The sequence below is a fragment of the Humulus lupulus genome, chromosome 9 (assembly GCF_963169125.1).
Source record: "Humulus lupulus chromosome 9, drHumLupu1.1, whole genome shotgun sequence".
In the NCBI taxonomy this organism is placed as follows: Eukaryota; Viridiplantae; Streptophyta; class Magnoliopsida; order Rosales; family Cannabaceae; genus Humulus; species Humulus lupulus.
Genome location: NC_084801.1, coordinates 6,928,892 through 6,948,048, shown reverse-complemented (window position 1 = coordinate 6,948,048; position 19,157 = coordinate 6,928,892). Strand labels below are relative to the sequence as shown.

General features: G+C 35.3%; 3 protein-coding genes across 3 annotated transcripts; all 3 read right to left on the bottom strand.

The window, feature by feature from the left end:
- Positions 1-2,007: 2,007 nt before the first annotated feature.
- Positions 2,008-5,122, bottom strand: LOC133799359 (disease resistance protein RPM1-like). Its single transcript, XM_062237383.1, has one exon. It carries the CDS (start codon positions 4,804-4,806, stop codon positions 2,008-2,010), a length of 2,799 nt encoding a protein of 932 aa, XP_062093367.1. The 5' UTR covers positions 4,807-5,122.
- Positions 5,123-8,469: 3,347 nt separating this feature from the next.
- LOC133799358 (disease resistance protein RPM1-like) lies at positions 8,470-11,253 on the bottom strand. Its single transcript, XM_062237382.1, has one exon. The coding sequence runs from the start codon at positions 11,251-11,253 to the stop codon at positions 8,470-8,472; it is 2,784 nt and encodes a 927-aa protein (XP_062093366.1).
- A 6,354-nt stretch (positions 11,254-17,607) lies between these two features.
- LOC133799357 (disease resistance protein RPM1-like) lies at positions 17,608-18,864 on the bottom strand. The gene has a single exon (XM_062237381.1). It carries the CDS (start codon positions 18,862-18,864, stop codon positions 17,608-17,610), a length of 1,257 nt encoding a protein of 418 aa, XP_062093365.1.
- Positions 18,865-19,157: the final 293 nt, after the last annotated feature.

Sequence of the window (19,157 nt, the reverse complement as noted above, 5' to 3'; positions counted from 1 at the left end):
CTCAGCTATGTCTTTAGTATGTGAGCAGTCTATGAAATCCAAACCCAAAGACATTTTCCATTCTATGATTCGTAAATAAAGTTGGCCTGTTTTTGACATTATGATTTATGTTCTGTTTTTCACTATGGCCTAAGTCATTGTTTATTGAATTTTTACTAGTTTAGCATGTCCATGCTTAGTAGACTTGACTTTAAACTATTTAAATTAGATAGCACTTGATATAGAAAGCAGCAAACAGATATGAAAATCAATTTGAGTTGGAGTTAGAACACAGCTGCAAATTCTACGCTACTAACACTAAAGTAGTATATTATGTCATTTCAAAAAATGTTAGTAACGTTGCTAACCTGATTATAAATATAAGTCAAGATTCATAATGGCACAAAGACTCAAAATGTTGTGTTCTCAGAATCATGCAAATAAGATTTAAAGGTTAATTATTATACAAATAAGATTTATTTGGATTCAGTTTGAAATTCATCCACTCGTTCTTTAAAAACTTCTCGAATTTCTTCTGTTTGTTGATATCAGAAGAAAATGTAATTGTAGACTGATTGTCATTACTGATGACTATTCTGAAGCCAATGTTTCACACTTTGCTGCTATGTCCTATGGTTTTGATTCCAAGTCCTCCATTGTTGATAAAAAGTTTACAAAACAAAGACTTGAATGCTCTTGCTATTTTGATTTGACAAACATGTTTGGTTTGGAAAACTAACATTTTGACAGCCCAGCATTGCCTTGTATGCTACTGAGAATAATTTAGAATGATTGATTAAGTTTCTAAGTTCATGTAAAAAGATTAATGTTTATACTACTCACTATACTTAAGTCTTTAAAGTTTGAATTTAACCACCTTAAATTTTAATTCTATAGACAATTAATCCAATTATGAAACTAAAACAATGCTTTTATACAATCTCAGAACTGTTCGTTAGTTTTATAAGACATGAAAAAAAAAAGCAAAAGAAAACACTGCTTTCCAAAAGGTCTGCTATTGAAGCTGAGATCTCAGCTATGTCTTTAGTATGTGAGCAAAGAATCAGCCATTACCATACTATAACTCAAAGTTAGATCAGATGTGAACATTTGAATATGAAAAATACTTTCTATCACTATTAAATTTGTAGCAAAGGTAGTATGGAGGTATCTCTGGAATATACAATGTTTTATATATTAATTTATATAAATCTGATATTGATTAGTTTTTTTTTTCTTTCAATATAGAAGTTTCAAAAGTCTGAATTATAGTTTGTTTGTCTGTTAATAATTATGTGTTCTGTTTGCATGTCTACTTAAAAATAACAGCTTTGGTGTTAAAGAAGTTTAATACTATATGCTCAAATAGTTTGAGTAATAATAGGAAAGCTTTATCTTTTATCTATTTTTATTTTAGGTTGAATTACACCATAAAAGCTCAGATTATTCATATCATTGGCTCTATTTAACAAGAGTGACCACTCCTAACAAACTAATAACCAAATATCTTCTACACTAACAAACTAAGAAGCCAATTAATGAATAATCTGAGATTTCATGGTGTATCATTCTATTCTGTAATATATGATACTGGTTCATGTAAGGGCAAGTGAATCTGACAGAGCTTAAGGAAGAAATCGAAAATAAAAAACTGTTTACTTAAAACAGCACACACCCAAGTCAAAGACATGTTGATGCTCAGCAATGAAAAACCTGAAATAGTAGCCTTGAAGTATGAATTGTCCCATTCATTTGTTTTAATCATTTTAATGTCTCTTTAAGCTAAAATTCAAGAATTTAAGCTAGGCCAATGGTAGAAAACATGCACAAATGATTGGCTACACCTACACCATAGTTATTTTTATAATATCTATCTTATAGGAGGGTGATATTTAATTTAGAAAGTTCAATAATAAATAGTTTTCCTCATGATTGAATTTCAAAATATAATTTACAAAACTGAGAATAAACTAAACAAATAAAAAAGCTCACTAATATTTCAAAGGAAGAAGAATGAAACTTACATATCTAAAGCCAATGACCATCATAGCCCGTTTCAATATTCCACTGGCCGATGTAAACTCCTGGAATGTCCATTACTCTTAAGTAGTTCTCATGTTGACTTCCACGATGTAAAGTTGCTGTTAATTCTACGGCCATTTCTATCAAATGAAGGTATTGAAGGTTTCTTAGGCTTTCAATTCCTGATGGGATTTCCTTCAACAATTTGCAATAATGCAAATACATAAGTTCGAGATGAGACAATGCTTCGTCTTCCACCACCACCCTTCTTAAGTTTTCTGCTCTTTTAATATAGAGCTCTCTTAGCTTTAGAAACCCCCCAGCTTTAAAACATAGTGATTGCCCATCATAAGCTCCATTTTGAAAGTAGAGTGATACTAGATTGGGCAAAGCTTGTAATGCCTCCAACGGATCTACCTGCAACTTACTACCAGATAAATATAACATAGACAAGTTTGTAAGGTTTTGTAGCCCCTCTAGTGATTTCTCCACGCGTCCTTCTATATATAATCTCTGAAGTAATTGAAGGCATGAAGATGACTTGAACTGTAAACTAAGTGCTTCATCCTCTGATTTTGAAGTCAAACCTAGTGAACGAAGGAATTTCAACTCATGAATTGAAGAGCATACTGCATCTCCATGCTCAACTCCAAGCTTCAAGATGCCCAACTTCGTCAGTTGTGTCAACCTTCCTATGGATGCCAGAAGCTCAGTCTCACCCAGTTTTGCCTCAACATAGCAGAGTTTTCTCAAGGAAGAAAGGGATTCTATTCCTTTCAAAGCCTTAAAGCCTTGCACTGACACCCCCAAATATGAAGAACTTTTATAAGCATAAACTATCACATGTCTCAAACGTTGTAATTGTAAAATTTCACTTGGCAACTCTTGCACAAGAGTATTTTTAAGGTCTAATGTCTCAAGATGTCGAAGATTCGCAATAGAGGGTGGAATGGAACTCACATCAGTATCTCTTAAACATAGATATCGCAGTTGGTATAGCTTTGTGATATCCTGTGGAAATGTGGTCATAGGAGCAGATACACAATCCAACACCTTAAGAAGCCTAGACCCCTGGTTAGAAAATGAAGACATGAACATATTCCAAACATCACTTTCTTTGGTGAATAAGAGCAAGGAGCGCAGTTGAGATAGTTGATTGTCCCCAAAAGCATCTATTGTTGTTCCTTCATGCACAGATAGCCGTCGTACTCTTTCTGGCAACTTTCTACAACTCTCTTTATTAGTTATTGTTGCAAAGCTTTGGTCTTTCGATTTAAGAAGCATAGTTTCCCTTAAAATATCGTGCACTCCACATTTTTTGACTCTTCCATCTGTGTATCTATGAGTCACTTGGACCAAGCTTCTATTAAGAAGCTCGTTAAAACAACCATTTGCCACTTCTTCTAATGATCTTCCTTCTATTTCTTCTATGAAACCTTCAGCAATCCACAATCGAATCAGAACATTGCGTTTAATCGAGTAATCCTCAGGGAATACACTCAGATACATGAAACAATATTTCAAGTTGTAAGGCAAATCATTGAAACTAAGAGAAAGTATGGCTTGCATGCCTTTCAGTTTTCTATTGCCTTGCAATTCAGCCTGTAGAGAACGGTTTATAATCTCCCAGTCATCTGCCTTGTTGATGTCCTTTGTGGCCAACATACCTCCTATTGCCACAATGGCAAGAGGTAATCCCTTGCATCTTTTTAGAATGTCTAGTGAAATTTTCTCCAAATGCTGAGGACATAGATTACTTTGAAAGGCTTTTGCACAAAATAGAGTCCAAGAATCTTCAAAAGATAAAGGATTTAAGGGCAAGATCCAACCTCCAAGATATTTGGTAGAAGAAGAGGCCACATCTTCAGTACGAGTTGTGATCATCAACCGGCTACCATTGTTGTTGTTCCGAAATGAAAGTTTTAATGCTTCCCATGCATCCACATCCCATATATCATCCAACACAAGCAGATATCTTTTCCCACTAAGAAAGTCAACGATTGTTGTCTTTAGGAAGTGTGTGTCAGTGGAATTCTCAACTTCATTAGAAAGTGGTTGATCGATAGCTTTGAACAATTGCTTGATAATTTGCCTCAGAAGTTCATCTAGCTTGAACGATTGTGATACAGTGACCCAAGCTTGGAGTTGATGAAAATGATTCTTTACTTGTAAATCATTATAAACTGTACTCACCAAAGTGGTTTTTCCCAGCCCTCCCATTCCGACCACAGCAGCCACTTGTAGTTCAGAGGTATCATTCACAAGAAAACTCAAAAGATCTTGCTTCTCTGATTCAACACCCACTAGTTGAGCTTCTTCCAGCAACCGCGCATCGCTTCTAAGCTCAGAAAAGTAGCAAGGTTTAGTTCCAGAACTCGACCCGATCTGTGGAATACTCAGTCTGTAGCCATATCTCTGGTGCCCCTCAGAAATATCAGTAACTCTGAGCTTGATACTCTGCAATTGGTGGGCAATTCGATGGCGAGCTTTCAAGTCCTTGATTCCGCGAGCCAACTTCCATAAGTAACCATAGAATCCATGTCGCCTGGGATGCTCAAATCTATACAAGAAATCATCGATGATGTCTTCTGCGTCGTAAGCGACCTCTCTAACTTGCTTAACCCACACTTTGATTTCCTCATCCTCATCTTCCATGGCATCAGCAGATCGCAAGAAGGCCCTCATACGATCCAACTCATTTTTCACGAAAACAACTTCCTTTCGAAATCCACTCAAGAGTTTCGCCTCACCTTCCAACAAGGACGAAAGATTGTCCAGAAGAAAGCTCACCACACTCTCCGCCATGTTTGTTTCGATCAAAAGTACTGAAGAAGAAGAAAAATATTATGCATAATATGGGAAAGCAGATTTTTTTGTTGTTGAAATTTTTGTAAGATTTTCAAATGCATGACGGTAGAGATGATGAAAGAGAAATAAATTAGGTGAGAGAGATGGAAGAAGAAGAAGAAGATGAACTCAGAGTTTAGAGTAAAGTTGACTTTTACGGTACATAGATATTGAAAGAGAACGAGTAAGGTCAACGTTAAAAGTCAAACAAATGCACACAAAAAAAAAGTCTATACCACGTGCGTCTTAGATCGGACTCGGAGCCCCGCCGGTGGTCTTTAAATATTTTTAAAAACAATTTAAAAATTAAGAATAAAAAAAAAGATCAAATATTATCATAACACAGAAACCACAACGAAGGAAAGCAATGAATAGAATCTCCAAACACCAATGTTACAAATCTTGACATGGAAATTAAAGGCATAACCGAGAAAAAAAAGGTTTAAAAAAGAAAGTTTACTACATGAAATGTTCTAATTACAATTCTAACTTAATTAGATTCGAAAGCACCCAACTCATTGATCTGATTTGCTTGTTCTTTCTTGAACTTTTGGATCCTTCTCTTCAACAGAATGAGTATCATCTTGTTGCTGTTCAGCTTTGGTGAAATCTTGAGATTGGTGGTATGGCTGCCATTTTCCATCTTCTGATTCATCTGAACAAAAGTATTCAGTTTGAAATTCTTTAAAAACTTCTTGAATTTTCTGAAGCCAATGTTTCACACTTTGCTGCTATGTCCTCTGGTTTTGATTCCAAGTCCTCCATTGTTGATAAAAAGTTGAACAAAACAAAGACTTGAATGCTCTTGCTATTTTGATTTGACAAACATGTTTGGTTTGGAAAACTACCATTTTGACAGCCCAGCATTGCCTTGTATGCTACTGAGAATAATTTAGAATGATTGATTAAGTTTCTAAGTTCATGTAAAAAGATTAATGTTTATACTACTCACTATACTTAAGTCTTTAAAGTTTGAATTTAACCACCTTAAATTTTAATTCTATAAACAATTAATCCAATTATGAAACTAAAACAATGCTTTTATACAATCTCAGAACTGTTCGTTAGTTTTATAAGCCACAAAAACTTCTCAAGAGGTTGGCCTCATCTTCCAACAAGGACGAAAACTTCTCCAGTAGAAAACTCACCACACTCTCTGCCATGACTAGTTTCGATCTCCTTCGTCTGCTTTGTGATCTCTCTGTATTCTTTTTTTTTTTTTTTTGAGATAAGCTCTGTATTTCTATAGGTAGAATGAAAGGAAGACTTTGAGTCAACCAGAGAGACTTCGACTCAACCATATTTTTTTTCTTATCTTATCTTCATCAACACCAATCATATCTTCTCTTCTTTTAATATTTTAGATTTATTACATATATATATATATATTAACCGAAAAAGCAAGTGCCGTATATGTAAATAACAGAAATACCGAACTGCTACTTCTGTCCATATATATACACTTTCACTTTGTTATCAAACTAATGAAACATGCATGCATACAAATTGGATCAGATTTTTTTTAATTAAAATATATATATATGAAATGAAGTACTGTATTTTATACCTATATAGATATATGTGTGTATCAGCCCTTCTGATACAAAAAAAATTTGATCTTAATTTGTTTTGTGATAATTGACTATGACTGTTACTGCCTGTGATACACTTGCATATTCTGTGTGTCTTTAGTGTATATATATATATATACAATTGTGTACATAATTGTATATCAACATGTTTGGAAATAATTAAGATGCTCTTCATATATATAAAGTACAAATTAGTTTGGGTTGTTCATAGCATAGCAGCATATCTAATTAACATGAGTCTATAATTGATGCTAAAATTAGTGAGGTCAAAAGCAGAACAGAAAAGGATACAAGAAACTTAGTAGTCTATTTTGAATTAATTAGAATGAAACAACTAAAAAACTCTTCTGGGTATAGTCAAGTCAACTTTCATAAAGTAACAAAATCAAAGGAATAATATCAGAGCTGAAAAGAGTTTATTACATCAGATGTCTACACATGATATTTGCCAACAAAACAGAACTGTCTCCTTCTTGCACCCCTCAACACCATTTTGAACAGCTTTTATCTCAAGGGAGACAGTTTCGGATAACTTAAGATCACTCCAAAGACAGATCTTCCTTCAAGAACATGTCAAACTCTTGTACAATTTCTTCTTCCTCCTCAGCATCAAAAGGTTTGTGCCTCCCAATTGTTATAAGCTCAATCAACAACTTCCCTATGCCTCAACAGTAGTTGCTGAAAAGAGTTTTTGAATGCATATTATTTGTTTCTATCTTGGAACGATACAGAGTAACCTTCTTCATTATGAACTTGAGTTGAACTTGTTTATTGTCATTATATTAGTCTATTATTACTATTCCTATTGTTATGCCTTACGTGTATAGAGCATGCTTGCTCTAGAATTCTCTGTAACCAACTTTTTTTAATTATAAATAGAACTGAATTTCTCAGCTTCAGATTGAGCTGAGTTTTTACCAAATACATATTATACTGCTTTTCTTTCTTGGTACCAGAGCCAACACTCCTCCACCTGCTACAACAACAGCACAGGCCACCAACACCTCAGCTCCAGCCAATACTCCAGTAGCTTCCCTGTCTTTTGTCCTCTAGAATACTTTATTATTTTGCTGCAAATTTCCACTTTTAGATACATTTTCTTTTCTAAGGTAATAAACTCTTAACTGATCTAGATTTTGGCATCTAAAAAGATATTGCAACCGAAGCCAAAGAAGTTCTAACAGTGACAAGGAACCTGGATTTGAAAGTGAGAAAGCTGGAAAACCACTGAAATATGTGGCTGCATATGATATGATGGTATGTTTCTATGAAAACATGAGTTCATACTTCAACATATACAAAAATTGTTATGTTTTCCCTACCTTAAAAAGCATGGTCATTTCATGTTGTATTTTGTATTGAACAGTAGATATGAGTAGATTCTAGTATTACATTTACTCTATTCTTGTACAATTATGGAATGTTACTTTTATCATTTGTTAAAATGCAAGGATAAATGGTAACTTGAAATACATACTTTTCAAGTTACCATTTAAGCCATTTCAAGTTAACTTGATTCTGCCCTTCGTGAAGCCATTGCAGCTTCTTTTGCTATTGATGCCTTATTGTTATAGCATCTTTGAAATATTTCATCTTGTATTATGAAAGCTTGCTCTGCCCTTGGCAAGGCCATAGCAACTTTTATTTCTTGGGCTAAGAATTATTTTCTTTTAAGACCCAGGATTATGCAAAAATCTGTTGTGTATTATAATGCTTGACAAATTCTAATTCGTGGTTGCAATTGTATTTCCGGAATCAAATTATTATGATATATAAATCATATTCAATTGTCGTCTATATTCCTTTCAGGCTTTATTAGTTTAAATGGTTCATACTGAACTTGATCAAACAAGCCAGCAGTAATTGGAGATGAAAGAGAATCCCATATATGAGCAGATCAATCTCATAATAATCCAATATAAATAATTTTTCTCGTGATTGAATTTCACAATATAATTTACAAACCAGAGAATAAAATAAATAAAAAAGCTCATTAGTTTTCAGAAGAAGAAGAATGAAACTTACATCTCTAAAGCCAATCACCAACACCTCCGCATTTAGGACTCCACTGGCCGATGAAAACACGTGGAATGTGCATTACTTTTGAGTAGTTACCATGTTGACTTCCACGATACATAGTTGTTGTCAATTCTGCAGCCATATTTACCAATTTAAGTTGTTGGAGGTTTCTTAGGCGTTCAATTCCTGATGGTATTTCCTTCAGTAATTTGCAGTCAAACAAAAACATATGTTCGAGATGAGACAATGCTTTTTCTTCCACTGTAACCCTTCTTAAGTTCTCCAATCTTGAAATATAGAGTTCTGTGAGCATTAAGAAAGTCCCAGCTTTAAAACATAGTGACTCCCCATCACAAGCTTCATGCAAATGGAGTGATGCTAGATTGGGCAAATCTTGTAATGACTCTAGCGGATCTACCTGCAACCTACTACCACTCAAACGTAACTTACACAAGTTTGTAAGGTTTTGTAGTCCTTCTAGTGACTTCTCCACGCGACCTATTACATATAATCTCTGGAGTAATCGAAGAGATGAGAAGGATTTAAATTGGAAACTAAGGGCTTCATCCTCTGTTCTTGAATCCAAAGTTAATGAACGAAGGAGCTTTAATTCACGAATTGAAGAGAATAGTGCATCTCCATGCTCAGCTCCAAGCTGTAGGATGCCTAACCTCGTCAGTTGTGTTAGCCTTCCTACGGATACCATAGGCTCAGTTTCACCCTGTTTTGCCTCAACATTACAGAGTTTTCTCAAAGATGAAAGGGATTTCATTCCTTTTAAAGCCTTAAAACCTTGCGTTATTGAATAATGTTTATAGTCATAAACTATTAAATGTCGCAAAAACTGTAATCGTAAAATCTCACTAGGCAGCTCTCGTACAAGAGTATTTTTGAGGTCCAACGTTTCAAGGTGTCGAAGATTCGCAATAGAGGGTGGAATTGAACTTACAGCGGTATCTCTTAAACATAGGTATCGCAAATGGTATAGCTTTGTGATACTCTGTGGAAATGTAGTCGTAGGTGCACATGTACAATCCAACACCTTGACAAGTCTTGACCCCTGCTCAGAAAATGAAGACATGAATTTATTCCAGACATCTTTTTCTTTGGTGAATATGAGCAAAGAGCGCAATTGAGATAGTTGGTTGTCCCCAGATGCATCTATATTTGTTCCTTCATGCACAGATAGTCGTCGAACTCTTTCTGGCAGCCTTTTACTGCTCTTGTTATTAGTAATTGCTGCAAAGCCTTGATCTTTCGATTTAAGAAGCATAGTTTCCCTTAAAATATCGTGCACTCGACAACTTTTAACTCTTCCATCACTATATCTATCATTTACTTGGGCCAAGCTTCTGTTAAGAAGTTCGTTGAAACAACCATTTGCCACTTCTTCTAATGTTCTTCCTTCACTTTCTTCTATGAAACCTTCAGCAATCCACAATCGAATCAGAACATGGCGTTTAATCGAGTAATCCTCAGGGAAGAAACTTAGATACATGAAGCAATGCTTCAAGTGGTAAGGCAAATCATTAAAACTAAGTGAAAGTATGGCTTGCATGCTTTTCAGTCTTGTATTGCCTTGTAATTTAACCCACAGAGAATGGTCAACAATCCCCCATTCACCTACCCTGCTGATGTCTTTTGTAGCCAACATACTTCCTATTGCAACAATGGCAAGAGGCAATCCCTCACATCTTCTTAGGATTTCTCTTGAAATTTCCTTCAAATGAGAAGGACATGCCTTACCTTGAAAGGCTTTCGCACAAAATAGAGTCCAAGAATCTTCAGAAGATAAAGGATCTAAGGTTAAGATCCCACCCCCAAGATCATTGGTAGAGGAAGAGGCCACATCTGCAATTCGAGTAGTGATCATTACTCGGCTACCATTGTTGTTGTTCCGAAATGCAACTTTGACTGCTTCCCATGCATCCACATCCCATATGTCATCCAATACAACCAAATATCTTTTGTCACTAAGAAAATCAACAATGGTTATCTTTAGGAAGTGGGTGTCTGTGGACTTCTCAACTTCATCAGGAAGTGGCAGCTTCATAGCTTTGAAAAATTGCTGGATAATTTGTTTCAGAACTTCATCTAGCTTGAACAATTGTGAAATATTGACCCAAGCTTGGAGTTGATGAAAATGATTCTTTACTCGTGAATCATTATAAACTGAACTCACCAGAGTGGTTTTGCCCAGCCCTCCCATTCCGACCACTGCAGCCAGTCGTAGTTGAGAGGTATCCTTTACAAGAAAACTCAAAAGAGCTTGCTTCTTTGGTTCAATGCCCACTAGTTGAGCTTCTTCCAGAAACCGTGCGTCGCTTCTAACCTCAGAATAGTAGCAAGGTTTAGTTCCCGAACTCGAGCCGATCTCCGTACTACTCAGTTTGTAACCATATCTCAGGCGCCCCTCAGAAATATCAGTAACTCTGAGTTTGATACTCTGCAATTGGGAGGCAATTCGAAGGCGAGCTTTCAAGTTCTTGATTCCGCGAGCCATCTTACACAAATAACCATAGAATCCATGTCGCTTGGTATGCTCAAATCTATACAAGAAATCATCGATGATGTCTTCTGCATCGTAAGCGACCTCTCTAACTTGCTTAACCCACACTTTGATTTCTTCATCTTGATCTTCCTTGGCATCAGCAGATCGCAAGAATGCTCTTATGCGATCCAACTCATTTTTCACGAAAACAACTTCATTTCGAAAGCTGCTCACGAGTTTCACCTCATCTTCCAACAAGGACGAAAGCTTCTCCAGTAGAAAACTCACCACACTCTCTGCCATGGTTTGTTTCGATCTATTAATCGATTGTTTTGCTTTTTATTTTGGAACCTCAATCTCCTTGCCTGTTCTCTGATCTTTCTATAGGCATAAACAAACGAAGACTTTTGAGTCTACGAGAGATGACGTTGGTGCTTCTTTTTTTTTTTTCATTGTCCAGTGGTTTGCATGAGATAATATATATATATATATATATATATTTATATATAACATCATTGGGTTTAGGTAACGCATCACAACATTATATATATTAAAATAAATGGAGGAATTAATTAATGGTGTGTATTATTGTGTAAGTCAACTGTAAATTGCATGACCATTACCAACTCCATTTTATAAATAAAAATATTCTCGTCCTAGTGGAGTTAGAGTATTATATTTGGAGATATAATTTATTGAACTAGAGAAAGATCATAATGATGGTTGGTTGGTGATTCAATCATGTTAGAAAAGTTTCTTGATGTTACTCTTTGATTGAAAGTCACTACTTATTTGGTTCTGTCTATATATGGAGATTATTGCTTTAATTTATGTTCTCCAATAATGTTTTCTGTAGGCAAATCTGCATATAGATGTGTACAGACAAGAAGAAGAAAGCAGAAAGTGAGTGAGAAAGAAACGTTTATAAAGCTATGAGATATATATATATTGTAAGAGAAGGTTGTTAAGTTAGGTAATTCTCTTATGCCAAGCAAGGTTAACTTTGTTTAAGTAAAATATGACAAATTTTTTTGATATGAGACTCTTGTATCAATATATACTATGTATGCAACTCAAAAATGAATTGTATGCGCAACTCAAATATTTTACCTTACAAAAACCAAAGAAAGAACATGCCCAACAGAAAAGAAAACAAGAAATCTAGTAGTCTATATTGCATCAATTAGAATGAAACAGCAACAAGATTCATCAAAAGAGTCTATAAAACTCAAAGGGATATCAGAACTCAAAAGAGTTTACTTCATCAAAAGAGTCTATACTCAGTAGCACCAATTGTCCCATTAAATCTTTCTGGCACTGATTCCTGGGCTCTTGCCACTTGGCTCAGACCATCTACGGTCTGAGCCAAAGCTCCTGTTTGGTTTGGAAGAAGAAATTAAGTGGCGAGAGAGAGACTCGTTTACAAAGTTGTTGTGGGGATTAGGACCTGCACAACACTGATATATTGTTTTATAACAATAAGTTTTATGCATTACATATGTTATTGTGAGTTCAGAAGTTGAAGAAAGAAATAACTCACTGGAAAGAGGCAGTGAAACAGTACCTGAAAGCAGCCAGCCGAAACTCAAATAACCTCACCGAATGGTTACAAGATCTAAGGATGGAATTTTCAAGCCAAAAATACATATGTCAGCAGTAACAAGATGGAATCCAGAATTGGAAGAGCCAAATAGTGTACAAGGTGCTGAAGAAAGAACTTGAGGTCAGATATATACCATCGGCAGATCAAATAGCAGACTGCCTCACTAAAAGCCTTTCTCATTCTCGGTTTCAAATGCTTGTCGACAAACTCGGAGTGAAGATGACACCCTCTCATTTGAGGGGAAGTGTGAAGATTTGATGTTCTCTGCTGAGTCCTAGTCAACCGCTGGAGTACTCATCCACTGTCCATGTCACACGATTATGGCAAAGTGGTTGTTAGAAATGTATTTTATTATATTAGTTTATTATTATTATTATTCCTATTGTTATGCCTTACGTGTATAGAGCACGCTTGCTCTAGAATTCTCTGTAACCAACTTATTGTAATTATAAATAGAACTGAATTTCTCAGCTTCAGACTTGAGCTGAGTTTTTACCAAATACTCTTATACATTATACTGCTTTTCTTTCTGTGATTAGCCACAACAAACAAGAACACCAAATTAGGTAGATCACTGAACAAGAATAGAAAACAATGTACAGAAAAGTAAATGAACAATTAGAACTTATGTGGTTCAATCTAGAGTTTTGAGCTCTAGTCTACTCCACGGGGAACAGCCAAATATTTGCTTGCAGCCTTTATTTATCAAAGTCAATGCTTTACAACAATGGAGATACACTCATTACAAGTCTTTAGTTTCAAATTAGGAAACTCGAAGATACAAAATACAACAGCAAAACTCTCTTTCTGATACAACCGAATACAAAACAAAAACTTGACTTTAGTGAGCTGTTTAGACTGCAATATATAGCTGGGCCAGTATCACAAGTGTCAGCCAACTAACTTAACTAATTGAAGCCTTTTAGTATTACAATATGCTGAGTTGGTGAGGACTTAACTAACTGAAACAATCTCCACAGACAATATACATGATTGACCTGATAAATACATGTCAAGATTCATAATAGCAGAAAGACTCAAATTTTGGTGGCACTGTCTGGTTCTGTGTTCTCAGGATCAAGAACAAAAACTTAATGTTATTATTATTATTATACAGAGTCCTACATATTATTTTTAATTCAGCTTTCTGTACATATCACTCTTGAGAACAATGTACATAAGTATCTCTCTTCTTATATCTTGAACTCTGTTATTCTCTAATACTACTGTGCCTTTTTTTTTCTGAAAAAATAATTTTAACAAATTCCATGCTTGTAGAGAAATATATGTCTTTACTAGTCTTTGATATTGAGGTATGTTAAAATCAAACCACTTAAACTAGTGAGAATACATTCTAAGAATCAACCATGACTATGAATACTATAAGTTAGATCAGATGTGAACATTTGAATACTTTCTATCACAATTCAACTTTTATCAATAAAAAGACTTCGTCTGCATGCATTCCTTTTTTAAGTCTCTCAAGGGCATCAGTATTTATGTTAAAAGAGCATAAATATTTTGCATAGATTAAAATTTGCAGGGCAAGGGCAAGCTAATCTAAGAGAGCTTGAAGAAGAATTTGAAGATTGTACTTACCAAAGTAATGAAAAATCTGTTTACTTAGAATATCAATATATATTATATATGAAAAAAACAAGTAAGGTCAAATATTTTACCTTAACACAAACCAAAGAAAGAAAAAGCAGAACAGAAAAGAAAACAAGAAACTCAGTAATCAATTAAAATGAAACATCTGAAAAATCCATCTGGGTATTGTCAAGCAACTTCCAAAACTAAACCAAAGCATAACACTCAAAGAAATATCAGAACTCAAAATAGTTCATTACAATAAATGTCCACATGATATTTGACATTACAGAATCTCAACATCAACTGGTGCTCTTCTGCATCTTCAGATTGCAAAAGTGTTCCAATCTTATCCACTTCCTTCTTGTACTCCTCAACACCATTCTGAACAGCTTTTATCACATTTTCTAAGGCGAGTCTCAAGAAAGACAGATTCAGATGTCTCAAAATCGACCCCAAACACAGAACTTCCCTCAACAACATGCCAAACTCTTAATCAAGAACTACAATTTCTTCTTCCTCCTCAGCATCAAAAGGTTTGTGCCTCCCAATTGTTATAAGCTCAATCAACAACTTCCTTATGCCTCAACAGTAGTTGCTGAAAAGAGTTTTTGAATGCATATTATTTGCTTCTATCTTGGAACGACACAGAGTAACCTTCTTCATTATGAACTTGTTTATTGAACTTGTACTAATATATATAGCATGTCATTATATTAGTCTATTATTACTATTCCTATCGTTATGCCTTACCTGTATAGAGCATGCTTGCTCTAGAATTCTCTGTAACCAACTTATTTTAATTATAAATAGAACTGAATTTCTCAGCTTCAGACTTGAGCTGAGTTTTTACCAAATACTCTTACATATTATACTGCTTTTCTTTCTTGTTACCAGAGCCAACACTCCTCCACCTGCTACAACAACAGCACAGGCCACCAACACCTCAGCTCCAGCCAATACTCCAGTAGCACCAGGCACACACAGCACAGTACAGAATGCTACCAATTTAACACATGTCAACGACCATTTTACTCAGCCCTTTCTTTAATACTTTGAATTACACACTTTGGAAGACAATGGTATCTACCATTATTAGAGGTCACAGACTTGACGAATTCATAAATGGCACAGACCAGCTGCTGATGGGCTGGCTTTACAGCTCCATGACAGAGACGATTGCGACGGAAGTAATGGGGACTGGCTGAGCTGATGTTTTAGCACTGGCTGGGGACCCTTATCCTGACTCACAACTTGTGGCTAATGTTTTATCGGTACTGGATTCTGATTCAAGTTGAAGCTTGATCTAGCACTTGCTGGCAGGAATTACAAGACATTTTGCTGAGTTTTGATAGCAAACTCGAGCGACTACAGGCCATAAATGCAGCAAACAAAGCTGTAGCACCACCACCAAGTCCAACAGCAAACATAGCCACAAAATATCCCAGCTATGGGCAGAGGTCAGAGTTATGGTCAGCAACAAATGGAGCTCAAAATCAACACAAAGGAAATCACTCGGCTTTTACGGCATCACCAGAAGTAATCGACAATGATGCATGGTTTATGGATAGTGGAGCAAGCAATCATACAACCTCGAATATGGGTAATTTGTCTCAAAAATCAGAATATGATGGATTATACAGACTAAAATCAGCTAATGGGAGTACATGTTTTCGGTCAAAATATCAGCATGTGTCAAGTCCTTTTACTGTAGTTTCTTTTCAATGAAAAGGGAATGTAAATCAGTCTGTGACTGAGGAGTCTAGAGTCTCTAAGAAAGATGTATGGCATAGAAGGTTGGGACACCCATCTAGTAGAGTCCTAAACCAAGTTCTAGCCTTAGCTAATGTAAAAACATCTTTTAATGAAGAACAAACATTCTGTGATGCTTGTCAACTAGGGAAATCACATGCACTACCTTTTAAGGCATCTAGCAGTCGAGCCACAAGGGTATTAGAACTAATACATTCTGATCTATGGGGACCAGCACCCATTGCATCCAACACTAATTACAACTTTTATATCCACTTTGTTGATGACTACTCTAGGCACACTTGGCTATACCCATTAAGAACAAAATCAGAAGCTCTAAATGCTTTTATTCAATTCAAAATCCTTGCTGAAAACCAATTTGAGAAAAGAATAAAAACTCTTAGAACAGATCAGATTGGGGAGGAGAATTTCAATCATTTAAAAACCTTGTCAAGGAAAGTGGTATAAATTTTCAACATTCAATTTTTATCAATAAAAAGACTTCTTATGCATGCCTTCCTTTTTTAAGTCTCTCAGGGGCATCAGTATCTCTTGAATATATAATTTAATGTTAAAAGAGCATAAATATTTTGCATAGATTAAAATTTGCAGGGCAAGGGCAAGCTAATCTGAGAGAGCTTGAAGAAGAATTTGAAGATAGCACTTTAACATAAGTAAGGTCAAGCAGAACAAGAAAGAAATCAAGAAAGTCAGCAATCAATTAAAATGAAACAACTGAAAAATCCATCTGGGTATTGTCAAGCAACTTCCAAAACTAAACCAAAGCATTACACTCAAAGAAATATCAGAACTCAAAAGAGTTCATTACAACAAATGTCTACACATGATATTTGACATTACAGAATCTCTCTCAACTAAGCAGAATCTCAACATCAACTGTTCCTCTTCTGCATCTTCAGATTGCAAAAGTGTCTTCCAATCTTATCCACTTCCTTGTGGTACTCCTCAACACCATTCCAAACAACTTTTAGCACATCCTGTAAGGTGAGTCTCCCAATCATTATAAGCTTAATCAACAACTTGATTATGCTCCAACAATAGAACATGAATCCAATTAATTAAATAAAAAGATAACTTGTTTTGTCAAATAGAATGTCATCTTTGTTCTTAGCACAATAGAATTGGAAAGTCCTTGAAAAACAAGATAACAGCCAAAATATAATGAAACCAACCATGAAATTATATCATATTTTGGTCAAGGAAGAAATTCACCTTCCAGTTTTTTTCACATCAAATCATACACTAAAATAACTAAATTGTCTGTGTATATATATATATATATAAGTATAATTGTTATTCTCATATAAAATGTATATCTGCGTTATAAACTTAACCCTGATATTTATACATATATCAAACCTAACTTCTTCAAAATCATTTATTAAGTATCGTTGAATTCATTCATCAATTATAGAGAGGTAAACGTCAACTTACTTTGTTTTGATCCTTGTCCACTTCTCATCACGAACACACATCTTGATAAGCTCAATGTCTCTTTTAGCTAAAATTCAAGAATATCTATGTTATAGGTGGTGATATACAATTTAAAAGGTTGAATATAAAAATCATAATAATCCAATATAAATAATTTTTCCAGTGATTGAATTTCAAAATATAATTTACAAACCAGAGAATAAAATAAATAAAAAAGCTCATTAGTTTTCAGAAGAAGAAGAATGAAACTTACATCTCTAAAGCCAATTACCAACACCTCCGCTTTCACGACTATGCTGGCCGATGAAAACATTTGGAATGTGCATTACTTTTGAGTAGTTATCATGTTGACTTCCACGATACATAGTTGTTGTCAATTCCGCAGCCATATTTATCAATCGAAGTTGTTGGAGGTTTCTTAGGCGTTCAATTCCTGATGGTATTTCCTTCAGTAATTTGCAATCATTCAAAAGCAGACGTTTGAGACGAGACAATGCTTTGTCTTCCACTGTCACCCTTCTTAAGTTGTCCAATCTTGAAATACGGAGATCTGTGAGCGTTAAGAAAGTCCCAGCTTTAAAACATAGAGACTCCCCATCACAAACTTCATCAATATGGAGTGATACTAGATTGGGCAAATCTTGTAATAACTCTAGCGGATCTACCTGCAACCGACTACCATGCAGACATAATATAGACAAGTTTGTAAGGTTTTGTATTCCTTCTAGTGACTTCTCCACGCGACCTCTCATGTCTAATCTGTGCAGCAATCGAAGAGATGAGAAGGATTTAAATTGGAAACTAAGGGCTTCATCCCCTGTTCTTGAATCCAACCTTAATGAACGAAGGAGCTTTAATTCACGAATTGAAGAGAATAGTGCATCTCCATGCTCAGCTCCAAGCTGTAGGAAGCCTAACATCGTCAGTTGTGTTAGCCTTCCTACGGATACCATAGGCTCAGTTTCACCCTGTTTTGCCTCAACATACATGAGTTGTCTCAAGGAAGAAAGGGATTCCATTCCTTTTAAAGCCTTAAAGCCATGCAATGTCGGATCACTTCTATAATCATAAACTATTACATGTCTCAAACACTGTAATCGTAAAATCTCACTAGGTAGGTCTCGTACAAGAGTATTTTGGAGCTCTAACGTTTCAAGATGTTGAAGATTCGCAATAGAGGGTGGAATTGAACTTACAGCGGTATCTCTTAAACATAGGTATCGCAAATGGTATAGCTTTGTGAGACTCTGTGGAAATGTAGTCATAGGTGCACTTGTACAATCCAACACCTTGACAAGTCTTGACCCCTGCTCAGAAAATGAAGACATGAAATTATTCCAGACATCTTTTTCTTTGGTGAAAAAGAACAAAGAGCGCAGTTGAGATAGTTGGTTGTCCCCAAATGCATCTATATTTGTTCCTGCATGCACAGATAATCGTCGAACTCTTTCTGGAAGCCTGCTCTCTTTATTAGTTATTGCTGCAAAGTCTTGATCTTTCGATTTGAGAAGCATAGTTTCCCTTAAAATATCGTGCACTCGAAAACTTTCAACTCTCTTACATCATATCTATTATCTACTTGGGCCAAGCTTCTATTAAGAAGCTCGTTGAAACAACCATTTGCCACTTCTTCTAATGTTCTTCCTTCAATTTCTTCTATGAAACCTTGAGCAATCCACAATCGAATCAGGACATGGCGTTTAATCAAGTAATCCTCAGGGAATAAACTTAGATACATGCAGCAATGCTTCAAGTGGTAAGGCAAATCATTGAAACTAAGTGAAAGTATGGCTTGCATGCTTTTCAG